The sequence below is a fragment of the Herpailurus yagouaroundi genome, unplaced genomic scaffold (genome assembly GCF_014898765.1).
Source record: "Herpailurus yagouaroundi ecotype Mexico unplaced genomic scaffold, PumYag 142, whole genome shotgun sequence".
Classification (NCBI taxonomy): Eukaryota; Metazoa; Chordata; class Mammalia; order Carnivora; family Felidae; genus Herpailurus; species Herpailurus yagouaroundi.
In genome coordinates, this window is record NW_024412397.1 from 61,837,104 (window position 1) to 61,850,269 (window position 13,166).

At 42.8% G+C, this 13,166-nt stretch overlaps 1 protein-coding gene across 1 annotated transcript in view; it reads left to right on the forward strand.

The window, feature by feature from the left end:
* Positions 1-13,166, forward strand: part of PIEZO2 (piezo type mechanosensitive ion channel component 2) — a 456,739-nt gene that overhangs the window by 325,845 nt on the left and 117,728 nt on the right. Inside the window, 5 exon segments of the mRNA XM_040479417.1 lie at positions 384-546; positions 3,353-3,472; positions 6,597-6,635; positions 7,573-7,711; positions 10,631-10,779. Coding sequence (XP_040335351.1) covers positions 384-546; positions 3,353-3,472; positions 6,597-6,635; positions 7,573-7,711; positions 10,631-10,779 — 610 coding nt within the window.

The window sequence follows — 13,166 nt, forward strand, 5'->3', positions numbered from 1 at the left end:
TTAAAAAAAAAAAAAGAGTAATGAAATATCTAGAGTAGGATGGATTAACCTAGGACTAGCTCATGAGTATATTAAAAACAAGATTTTTTTTTAATTTTTCGTAATGTTTATTTATTCTTGAGAGAGAGAGAGACAGAGCTCGAGCGGGGGAGGGGCGGAGAGAGAAGGAGACACAGAATCTGAAGCAGGTTCCAGGCTCTGAGCTGTCAGCACAGAGCCCGACGCGGGGCTGGAACCCACGAACCGCGAGATCATGACCTGAGCCAAAGTCGTATGCTCAACCGACTGAGCCACCCCAGCGCCCCCAAAAACCTGCTTTTATTTTATGTTAGGGACATATAGTTTATTGTATTTTTCTGATGTTTTTCTTTGTTTTTAAACAGGTTGTTTGGTATCAAATCAGTCATTCAAACGGACTGTTCCAGCACGTGGAAGATTGTAGCAAACCCAGACCTGTCATGGTATCACCATGCCAACCCCATAGTCCTGCTGGTGATGTACTATACGCTGGCAACTCTGATCCGCATCTGGCTACAGGAACCCCTTGTAAGGATAAAAGGGTTTTGGTGATCTGATATGCCAAGGAACCTGGAAACTCCAGGAGAAGTGGTTCATTCCTACTAACTACTGAGCGGTCAAGGCTATATTCCAAAACAACTGGAGTGTTCTAGTTCTGGTGCCTTATTTCAGCACAGAGCACTATGCAAATGCAAGTGCTCTCATAACAAAGCCTGGTCTCTTCAATACATCACCACGTGCTGCTGAGAATGGTCCCTGGTGAGGAGAATGGAACACATTTGCATTGAGCACTTAATGCCATACGATGGTGTCCATAGACATTATCTCACTGAATTCACTGCATAACTCTGAAAGAATTAGAATAGTATCATACCCATCTTGGAGATGAGGAGAACGAGGTTAGAGAGGTCCATTGGTCTGAGCGGTAGAAATCAGAGTCAAACTCATGTTTGACAGCAAAGCGAGAGCTTCAGTGACTACACAGCCTGTTATCATGGTGACTGGAGTTTCAGAAACTTCTCTGACCTCTAACGTCTGAGGATGGGATAGGGACACCCAGCTCTCAGCAGGGTCTGTAGCCTTCTGAGTACCCCCACTGTGAGGCATGGGGACTTGGGGGTCTCCTTCAGGCACGACAGAGGAGTGATTTATTCCTGTGAGGTATTAACAAGGGCAAGGCACTTTTGAGGGCAGGACCAGAGAGTCTGGGTAGCTTCTCTCTTTTCCTTTTTTGGTGACAGAAAACTTCAGCCCCTTTCATTTTTCCCCATAATTGACTATAAGAAGCTCAGTTGTAAGGGAGCTTGTTGGCACATGAGGGAGGAAAGTAGTGTAGGCAACGATGGTCACACCTCTCATCCAGCACCTTCTGGGGGGCGGGGGGAGCTCACTGACTGGAAGCCCATCTGCGTGAAGTCACGCCTCCTCTCCTGTCACTTCTAGGTTAGGGCCTTTTCTGTGTTCACACCCACAAGACTGTATCTACACATCCATTCAGTTCATCTGACAGGCAGACAGCAAATATTTATTGAAAGCCAACGCTCTCAGACTTGAAGCTGGGGGCCAGGCATAGAGCATTGCCCTAGGCAAGGTGCCCCAGGGGAACTGGACGTTCCAGAAGAGAAAAAGCAGTCCAAACAAGTAAGTGGGATCCAAGTCACATAGCACAGTGGAACTGGGTGAGACGTGTGTCTCGTCTGTCCCCAGCAGAACTGCTACCTGCAGAAATGGGGCGCTGTCCTGTGCCCCACTGGTGATCCATTGTCCCCACTGGGCAGGCAGACCCAAGGGCCACAGAGGCAGCCTTGTTCACAGGATTCTCATATGGTGTCTTTCTTTGGGCCATCGATAGCAGCTTCATGTAACAAAATGTTTTCTGGGGTCATAAGGAATCCCCATCATTTTATGGTCACAGTTTCCTCCAGTTCTCAAAGTTTGAGTGTGCCAGTAAAATGCTCTCAAGTGAAGTCATTGTGTTCATTTTGTCCACAAACACACAGAAGGTAAAGGGTGTGCACATTGCACAAATGAAAGTGGATACAAAAGAAATTAAAATATGTTACGGGGATGGTCTCTGAACAGTGTCTTATGAGGGATGGAAATTAAGGCATTCAAGTTAATAAGAGTCACAGGTGTCCTTCACTTTCTCTGGGGGGTATCTCAGCACCCCCAGCATGCCAGGAGCATGTGACCCCTGTTGTCATGCTTCCATAGTGGGTGAAGGCCACATTATAGTCCCATAGGCCCAAGAGACATTCGGCTTCCTCAGCCTTGGGCCATCTGGGGATAAAGGAAGGTAGAGTTAATAGCAAGATTACAGACCACAGTGTCTAGAAGGGTGTGTGGAGAACAGGGCCTAATTCATACCAGTGTCAACATTTCAAGGGGCCTATATTTTAAATGTGCTGGGACACAGCACTTTGTCATTGAGGCACTGATGGAAGGCAGGTGGCTGGTTATATCATAGTTCCAGATGACCTGGCACCCTTCATGAAAAATGTCAGCTATCAAATGTGAGTCCTGAGGTAAAAGTCTATGATGCATGTTTGAGAGAGAGACAGAGAGAGAGAGAGAAACAGAAACAGAAACAGAAACAGGTGTCGAGAGTTAAATAATATATGGGCTCCCACCAGGGCATTTGGGTGCTCCCCATGGCTACTCTACCCTGGCACACTAGAACCAGGAAATTGGGCACTAAGGCTAAGTTCCCTTCCTGCCCTCCGGTGTCAACGGTGTGGTAAAGCCCTTTTTTGGATCACTTTTGTTCAGAAACCATACAAAAGCACCCAGTGTATTCTGCCCCTTACACTCTCTCCATCATCATCTCTTCTAGACCAATTGCCTAATTTAGGCCAGTGTCCCATAAGGCAAGGTGACAGTTTTGTGCATTAGATATGTTCTTCCTTACTCATGTGTATAAGCTCTAGATGATTCCACCTTTAATAAATTTCTTCTTAATTAAAGATTGTCCATGGATGGCTTACACAGTTCATTGAGCACTTTTTTGGAAGTTCTTCCTTTAAGAACCCTGTGCATAGCTGCCTTCTACTACAGTTTGGAATACACAGCGAGAAGCTGTGGCTGTTTAACATTGAAGCGTATCTCTGTGATTCATGGGGCCTAGGAGGGATCAGGAACATTTAACATTGATGTGCTTAGCATTTACAGGGTGGTATTGGTGTCATGCCCAAAGCGTCTTGATAAAACCCCACATATTGTATACATTAATTTAAAAATGGGAGCAAAGACGAAAAGCTCTCTCTGGGTCACCCAAGCCACAGAGGGAACTGCTCCAGGAAGCAGAGCTGGCCCTGTGGGTTATTCTGTGTCTTAGGTGCAGGATGACAGGACCAAAGAAGAGGACAGAACCCTGGCTTGTAGCCCCATCCAAATAACAGCTGAGAGGAGGCGAAGCCTGTGGTATGCCACACAGTACCCAACGGATGAGAGAAAAGTAAGCCACAAGAAATCAGTTTCCGTTTTCCTCACTAATTTTGCTACTTTTGTCTTAATGTTGCTGAACATGAGCCATGTATCACGTGCAAAGTCAGATTGCTCATAGTTTATAGAAATAGTTTGATTTTGATGTCTCGAGAGCAGAGCGCTCTATTCAGAGAGGAGAACCCAGTGCTTCTGAAGGAAATACATGGTTCCATAATACCCCATGAGAACACCATTTCATATTGCAGCACTTTCTACTGAAGTCTCTTAATCCTAAAAAGAAAGATTGTTCTTAATTAAAAAAAAAAAGCTTTGTATTTTAAACTAACAAAATATAACAAAGCAACCCAACTGGCAGGGAAAGTGTTAGTGTTGAAATACATTGCAGAAAATGATTTCACTCTATCGGGTAGCCGGCCCCAATGATAACTCAAGTAACCACTTAGAGAAGAACAAAACAGTCGATACGAATATGATTAAGTATCTCCTACCACTCTGAGGCAACAGTATGGGTTGATGAGGAAAAGTGAGTCACAATGGGTAATTCATGTAACCTTTTGATTATTTATTGACCATTTTGAACTCAACTCAGCGCCATATTGACTTGTTAAAAATTGCCCATTTGTAACGTGGTAATGACAAACACAAAGCATTTACTTCCTGGCATGTTAGAGAATTGAGGAGTAGATTCTCTGATGTATTTGGTGGCAGGCTAGTTTCCTTAAGGCACATGGTCTTATTCTAAGCATGGCTGTCATGTCATGTCATGTCATGTCATGTCCTATCAAGAGAGAGGGCTACACAGTGAATGGGCTGCTTAAGACAGCCATGTGGTTCCCTTAGATGTGTGAGGATTTCCAGGGACCTTTCTCTTTCTCTCATCATGTCATGTGTCCGGTTATCCTGCCCCTTTTCCTAAGGACAGATAGCGATAGAGGATGGCTCAGGAGTTTTTCAAATTGAGGTCTGTGGACCGCCGGGGATTCCTGAGACCTTCACAGGGATCCACAGGTTCAAAACTACTTTTGAAATAATATTTAAAATATGTGCCTTTTCCCGCTGTGCTGACCTTTGTTCTGGTGACACAAAAACACAGACTGAGGCCGTGGCACGAAACCCTACAGCCGCGGTCCTGCCCTTCCCCACCACGCACTCACAGAAATCAGAGCAGGAAGGCCAATTTCATTTAAGGATATCCTTGATGAGATAAAATTAATTAAAAAAAAAAAAAGAATATCCTTGATGAACCAGAAATAGTTACCGTTTTTTTTTTAAATCTCCACATCAGAGCTCACATCTGTTTAATATCCCATGTGGTAAAAAGGGAAGTCGCCACAAAGTACCGCCTGCAAACGTGTGATGAGCATCTTGGCGAAAAGCACTTGGCTGGTTGTAGGAAGCGTGAACTGAACTAGCCGTTGCCCACCGCACACCAGATTCACTTGACAGAGCTGCTAGGAGACAAATTATGGTGATTCAGGGATGGGTATTTGGCAGATAGTTACTGGAAAAGAAGAGAAGTGAGCCCATCACTTCAAGGCACGCAACAGACAGCATTTATTGCCAATGGTAACACTTGAATTTATGAGTGAAGATTAGAATATTAGAAAACTTGCGTCCACTCTTCAGAGCTGGAAAACTTCCCAATACTGAGCACCTCTCTGATGAGATCAGTGGTGATATTAACACGTGTGTGTTTTAAATATTGTGTAACGAAATGTGTCAGTATTTGGGAGACTGTATAACTCACTGGAGCAAATCACCAACACGTGAAATGCGTCATTGGACTTAAAGGTAACAGAGTGTAAAAAGTTCACTGATAGACTTTCAGATTCCATGTTGCAACTAATCTTCCGGTTACTACCACTTGTTGAGTTTGGTGTAGTATTAAAAAGAAAACAAACCAAAAAAACTGCCCACCATTGCCTGGCTAGACTTTTGAAATACTCTTTCCTTTTCCAACTGCATACCTCGCTGAAGCCAAATTTTCCCCATATACTTCAGCCAGAATAACACCTCATGGCAGATTGAGCACACGAACAGATATGAGAATCCAGCTGTCTTCATTTACGCCAGATATTAAAAAGATACGCAAAAGTATAAAATAATACCACTTTATTCGCTGTTTGGTTTTTTTTAAATACAACTGTTTGAACAAAATGATTTTTATTAGCATGTTAAATTTTAAGAAAAATTGAACAAACTAACAAATATTTTTAAATGCCTCAATTTTAATTTCTAGCATAGTAGATATTGATGGATAAGAGCCATATTATTAAAACTCTTTGGGACTCTCGTGATGTTTATAATTATAAATGAGTCCTGATCCAAAATGGTCGGAGAATCACGCAGAACACAGAACAGCAAACACTTATTGTTTGAGGAGGGTCCAAACCACCTGGCACTAATATAGTTTAAAAGCACAGTCATTAGGGTGCCTGGGTGGCTTGGTCGGTTGAGCCTCCGACTTTGGCCCAGGTCATGATCTCACAGCTCGTGAGTTCGAGCCCCGCATCAGGTTCTGTGCTAACAGCTCAAAGCCTGGAGCCTGCTTCTGATTCTGTGTTTCACTCTCTCTCTGCCTTCCCCCTCTCGCATTTCTCTCTCTCTCTCTCTCAAAAATAAATAAACGTTCAAAAAAATTTAAAGCACAGTCATGTAATAATTATTTTGTGGTAGACAATATGCAAATCTTAAAAACAATCTCACCCCACACATTACAAATCAATTTTGCTTTATTATGAAACTTCTATTATGAAACTTCTATTGAAAAGTAAATATTTTCAGAATTTTGCAGACGTCTCAAAGGGTCTTAGGAGTATTAAATGAAGCAGCTTATTCTATTAGAACAAAACAGTTGAAAAACATGATCAGCTTTTGAAGTCATGTGGTTTATGACTGGTTGTTTGCTGTCACAATTAAACGTTAACGTCAGCAGCTGTAAAACGGTTGTAATAAACAGCAACAGCCAGTTCAATGACTTGTCCCTTTATATTCTGCATGGCAGTTTTAACATACTAGCATCCAGCTAGTTGAAAGAATGGGTATGTGTAAAGTAAAACTTTATAGATATGTATAAACTTTACCATGCTTTTTGCTTACATATTAACATTGCTGTCCTGCATTGCTTTTCGCAGCTTTTATCCATGACCCAAGATGACTACAAACCATCTGATGTTAGTATATTCTTAGAATTATCATTTATGCTCGTGTAAGTGATGTAAAAGTGATATAAATGGAATTAGCTCCTTTGAGTATATTTAATAATCTATAAAATTTCCAGAAGTTTTTGAATAATTTTTTGTAGAAATTATATCTGGTTTATTGCTGTTGAAACACTAACTCATGTAACATGAGCGTGCGTATAGTCATACAAAATATATTTAAACTTGTAAAAAGCCACATTGGAGAGTTTGTAAAAGCATTTTGCTCTGCAGATAGACCTATTACATAATTTGAATAGGAAGTCTTGCATGTTCATGGACACACACACATGTATATTTATATCGTAAAGCCAAAGAGGCAAAAAAACAAACAAACAAAAAAAAAACAAAACAAGAAATCGCACTTAGTGTACGAAATGCTTCAGCACAGAAATTGCAAAGCATCAGCAATGATCTCAAAAGGGGGTGCCAGCTAATGAGACTACATTAGTCCTATGTGCAGATGTGCTAAGTGTGGACAGGGGTGCTCTGGCTGGGGCCTAGGAACCATCTGGAGTTGCACTAGCTGGAGGGATGGCTGGGAGAGAGGCCATCAGAACAGAGGCTGGAGAGATGATCACACCAGATCAGCAAGGCTCAGCCAGCCTTTTCCAGGATTTACACTTGATACCTAGAACAGAGGGTGCCTTGCATGGTGTTTAGCAGAAGTGCAAGACAAGATCAGATTAAATTTTTACTGGGACCACTCTGTGGAAAATAGATTTGGACACAGGAATGAATGTACGCGATTCATCTTGCTAAAGCGGATACTTGATTAGTTGTCCGGCTTCCGTTTAGTTCTTCACTGTTGAGTTATGCCTTTCTAGCGTAAGGGAAGGAGGTGGTATGTCCACATTGAAAACTGGAACTGCTGTCACAGCTGTGCCTTTGCCCCGTGCTCCCCTGGCAGGGCCTGCTGGTGACCGTGAATGGCAATCCCGTAGACTACCACACCATCCACCCCAGTCTCCCCGTAGAGAACGGCCCCGCCAAAGCCGACCTGTACTCCACCCCGCAGTACCGGTGGGAGCCCTCTGAAGACTCCTCAGGTAAGGGATGCGCATCATACCTCAACTTTGATCTCCTCTCGTGCACACGCTCAGCATCTCTCTGTATCTTGTTTATTGTTTATTGTGTTGGTTCTTTCTCCTTTTAACACGGGCATTGTCTTCCATGGTCAGTATCATTAAGCTCATTTCCTCAAGTTCTCTACTTTTCCCTAGCGTATTTCTCTGTGTATTTTATCCTTGTGTATAAAATAAATGGTATAATTGGGACAAACTCTGAAAAATAAAAGGTAAACAGTTATTTTAAACACATCAACTTACAGTGTTAAACCTTTGTGTGTGTGCGTGTGTTTGGGTTTTTGTATAATTTGATATTGTAATCATGGTTAATAGTTTTGCTGGTTAATGGATGACCATTTTTAGAAAGAGTTTATTTTGTCTATAAAAAAAAAAGGAGAGGGCTCAAACTTGTACTAGGCCTTTTTTCGCGTTTCTCTCAGTTTATTATGTTGAAGGAAAGCAGGCAGATACTAGAGATGACAAATTGGTGGCTTTGACTTGGGTTGTGTTTTATTTTGTTTTGTTTGGCCTAGGCAGCATTTTCTAAAATGAAAAAAAAAAGTAACCCACATTTTAAAAGCTGCAGCTCTGAGATACGGAAATTTCTGGAATCTCTTGAAGAATGTGAATATCTGGCAACACTAGCCCCTCACTCCTGCGAGGCAAGCGTTGACTCAACCACTGTTGTCACTGCGCTGACGGGGATCATGCCAATCACCAGTTCATAACGACAGAATTAGCTAAGTTTACTGTTGGGGGGAAAAGGCAGAGTACGCAGTTTGCGTCAAAGTGGCTGCAAAACTGTACTGGATTTTTCTATTTATATGGAACTGACCCTGGAGTTGTTACACCTGATCCTACCTTAAGTAAATGGCAAGCAACTATCCAGCCTGTGATTGGTACATTAAGCATAATGTATTTTTTGTTCATAATTCTTCATCAGACTTACTCTACTGTATTGTTCTGCATAGTTATCAGTGTACCCCGAGGTTGCCTCTGACCTGGCATCTACTTAGCAATACAAAGGGTTAGTCACACTATGTAGCCTTCCTCAGTAAGGTCAGACCAGGTTCACTTCCCTAACCCAGCAGCCCACACATACCCCCAGCCCTAGATGGCACCTGCCGTCTCCACAGAGCCCCAGACTCTATGGGTTAATTACCCATTTCTGCTTCCTACTTGCATGTGTTTTAGTTTGCAAGTGTTTTAGTTTGCAGTTCACTTACTGAATATCTCAAGAAAATCCAGTACTTTCTGCAATGTGGTCTTCAGTGCTTTGGCATCAGAATCACACGGGGCAGGCCGAGAGCCAGCATTTGTGACTTTTAAAGTCTGGGACGCTCAGGTCACAGCCAGATACACTTCTCTTTACACATAGCTAACGTAAAAAGAGATGAACACAATTTTGGCTGCTGACAAGGCACACTCACACATACTCACATCCTAAGTTGAACTTTCAAAGGTAACATAAAAGCTGGACAGTTATTTTTAAATTTGAATATATATATGCAGACAGTGTTACAAGCAGAGAGGTAACGCCACGAGCTGTAAAATCCATCAGATTCCGTTTCTTCATCACTGTGTCCAATCTGTGGCCTACCCCTTATAATCCTCAGCCCCCACAGTGGAAGGGTGGAAGGCAGCAGGCTTCTGCAGGAGGAAATACCAGCCCCTCGCTTAGAGACTCACTTCTGGAGCCTGCACAAGGTGCTGTGCATGGCCACTGGTTCTTCACTGGTTTCTGTTTCCTTGGCATGGTGTAGAGTGACTCCCTGGTGTGACCCAGTTATACGTAGCCCATTTAATTTAAACAGGAGGACGGAAGGGATGTGGCACTCGTTACTTCATCTTTGAATTCAAATTAGTTTTCCTGACAAGTAGGGGAGGATCTTGAGAAGAAATCCTTCTTTAAGTGCTATGCCCGTATTTTCCGATTGCTGGTCCCCTTCTCCTCAGCCCTCCACACTTTCTCTTGCTTTTTAAGATGATCTTGCATCCTTAGTGTGACTTTTCTGCCTCGGCATAACCTAGGAAACCATGGGCCACTGAGCTCACGCTGGCAACGTGGTTGGATGGTTGGTTGGTTGGTTAGCTGGCTGGTTGGTTTTCTTCACCTTCATTCTATCCATACTCTAGATACTGCGTGTATTAATTATCTATTGCTGAATAACAAATTATGGCCAAACCTAAGGGCTTAAAACATTTAGTGTCATAGTTGCTGTAGGGCAGGAATCGGGTGTGACTAGGATGGGCTTCTCTGACTCAAGGTCTCTGAGAATGTTGTAGATAAGCTGCTGGCTCGGGCTGTGGTCTCATCTGAAGGCTCACCTGAGGAGAATCTACTTTCACATCTACCCATGTAGTTGTTGACTGACCTCAAGTTCTTGCTGACTGCTGGCCAGAGGCACCAGTTCCCTGTCACCCGGGCCTCTTCTTAGGGCAGTGTACAACATGGCAGCTGGCTTCTCTCAGAATGAGTGAGAAATGAGAGAAAGTGCCCAGGTGCCTAAGGCAAGGCCATCGTCTTTTTAAACTTAATCCTAGAAGTCATATTCCATCCCTCCTACTTTTTAGAAGCTCATCAAAGGTCCCACCCACACTCAAGGGACGAGGACTACACAAGGGCATGAAGACCAGGAGGTAGAGATTATTAGGGACCATCTTTGAGGCTGCTTTCCATTCCTCTCAAATTGAAATTTTCTTTCTGGGATTTCTGAGTGCTGGGTTCCATTACGCTGGCCAGGCCATTCTGTTTGAATTTGAAGGGCTTTGTCAGTTGGAAAGAATCTCTGAAGTCTTAAAAGTCTCTGTTAAAACCATATATGTGGTGCAGCAGTTGGGACCCTTATCCAGAATTCACATATTAGCATAAATAGTTACATAATTTTTTTCTCCATCTAGAAAAGAAAGAGGAAGAAGGAGAGGAGAAGGAAGACTTTGAGGAGGAAAGGAGCCATGAGGAGAAACGAAGTGTTAAAGTTCATGCCATGGTCTCTGTGTTCCAGTTTATTATGAAACAAAGTTACATCTGTGCCCTTATTGCCATGATGGTATGTATGAAATGGGACAGCGGCATGCTCAAGAAATGCCCCACCATCCTCTCGTGACTGGCACAGATACCTAATCGTTCCAATATCTTGGCAGAGAATGGTTGGGTATTTATTTTTCCCAGCATCTTTATACTACAGATTTCAAAAATCAGGTTTTGGGGCACATGGGTGGCTCCGTCAGTTGAGTGTCTGACTTCAGTTCACGTCACGATCTCCCAGTTCGTGAGTTCAAGCCCCACGTCAGACTCTCTGCTGTCAGAGTAGAGCCTGCTTCAGATCCTCTGTCCCCCTCTCTTTCTGCCCCTCCCCTGCTTGCTTGCATGCTCTCTCTCTCAAATAAATAAATAAACATTAAAAAAATCAGGTTCTGGGGCGCCTGGGTGGCTCAGTTGGTTAAGCGTCCGACTTCAGCCCAGGTCATGATCTCACAGTCCGTGAGTTCAAGCCCCGCGTCAGGCTCAGTGCTGACAGCTCAGAGCCTGGAGCCCGCTTCGGATTCTGTGTCTCCCTCTCTCTCTGCCCCTCCCCTGCTCATGCTCTGTCTCTCCCGGTCTCAAAAATAAACAAAAACATTAAAAAAAATTTTTTTTTAAATCAGGTTCTGTTCTATTTAACCTCCTTGCAAATGTTAATGCATTTCTCTCAAATTAGCCTTACAAGTGAGACGGCTGCCTGTTTTGCCGGTTCAAAAGGATCTATTGGGTAGTTTTTCTATGTGACGCTGAAGGTGTTCAAGATTGTCCATAAACTGCTTTTATTTTCTTCACATGGGAGAATTACATTCACATCTTATCTTAAATATCAGTGAAACTGTGGTCCATATTAGCTGCAATAAAATTTTTACTGATGTGCACATCCAGCAGCCAGAGTTCCCCAGAGCTTTTCCGGTTTTCAGTGCTCAGTTGATGCATGTTTGTACTCACTTGTAGGTACATCCTCCGTCCCCAGCATCACAGCTTCAGAAATCCTCATCCTCATCCTCATCCTCATTATCGTCATCATCACCATCATCCTTTGGCCTAGAGAGAGGGGCTGTAAGAAAGTCTAACTTGTCCCCTCCCTAAAAACACACTTTTATGGGAAATCTGATTTATTTCTGAGACACCTAACACTTACCTAACACAAGACTCTTCTACATTTTGTGGTCAATGGTGAGATCCCATGAACACCTTTAATGATAATAGAATGAAGATATTCTATGCCTCGGGGGGGGGGGGGCGGCACATGCCTGAACCCGGTTTCTCCAGACCTCCCCTCAAGATGAACCAAATGAACCAACCTGTGTGTCCAATCAACTTCAGCTTCTAGTAAGGACAGCGGTACATCTGAGAGAGGGGTGGCAGAAAGAAAGCTCCTTGAAATGAAAGATGGCTCAGGGGTGCCTGGGTGGCTCAGTTGGTTGGGCACCCAACCTCACGGTCCGTGGGTTTGAACCCTGTGGCAGGCTCTGTGCTAAAAGAAATGAAAGATAGCTCGTTAGGTGATTGCAAACTCTCTTCTTTAATGCAAATTCTGTGCTCTTGGGTGCTTCCTGGCATTTTCGACATGTCATCCTCTAAACTGTAGCAAAATTCCAAATTCAAACTATTAAATGTAAATGCAACTTACAATTCTGATTCAGAACTCAAAAGAGTATATACCTTTCTTCTCTCTTTCTAAAAACAAGTCTGGTCTTTTTTTTTTTTTTTTTTTGGAAAGCAATAGAGCTTAAAAAGGAACCCCAAAAACCTTGATTACACATTTTGCTACTTAGTATAAAAAAGAATCTATTGTAAAAACAACTTAAGTGAGCAGATCCTTCATTAAAGACATGCCCCTGTCTGGTGCCATATTCATTGTTTTAACGGAGCCATCATATTAATGTTTTAAAAGAGCCTGCCTTCCATGGAAGTGTCCCATGTGACAGACTTTTAATCACAGACAGAAAAAGTAGTCCTGAGGAGCCAAGTCTATTAGAATGGTACTTGTATTTATTCAAAAATATAAAGTCGGAATACAGTAAACTGTCAGACAATCTGGAAACTGAACATAATGCAGAAGCATCCCAAATACCACAACATAAAGTCATATGTCACTTAGGCACTACACAGGAAAGAGGTTTAAAAAAATCCTCATAACTTGTTTTTCTTCCTCTTCCACCCCCACCTTCCCAAGAATAGGGTGCAGGGGAACAGACTTGCTGGAATTGTAATATCTGCGGAGATGATTTTCCTGGGTCACACCCAAACGAATGGCCATTACATCTGTATTTCGTACCGGGATAAATGAATTAAATACACTACTTAATGCAAGTGCATTCACTGTTACCTGCCTAACCTTTGATAAACAGTATTTCCAAGAAATAATATTTTCATGAAAATAATTCAGACTTGCTAATAGTTAGCAGT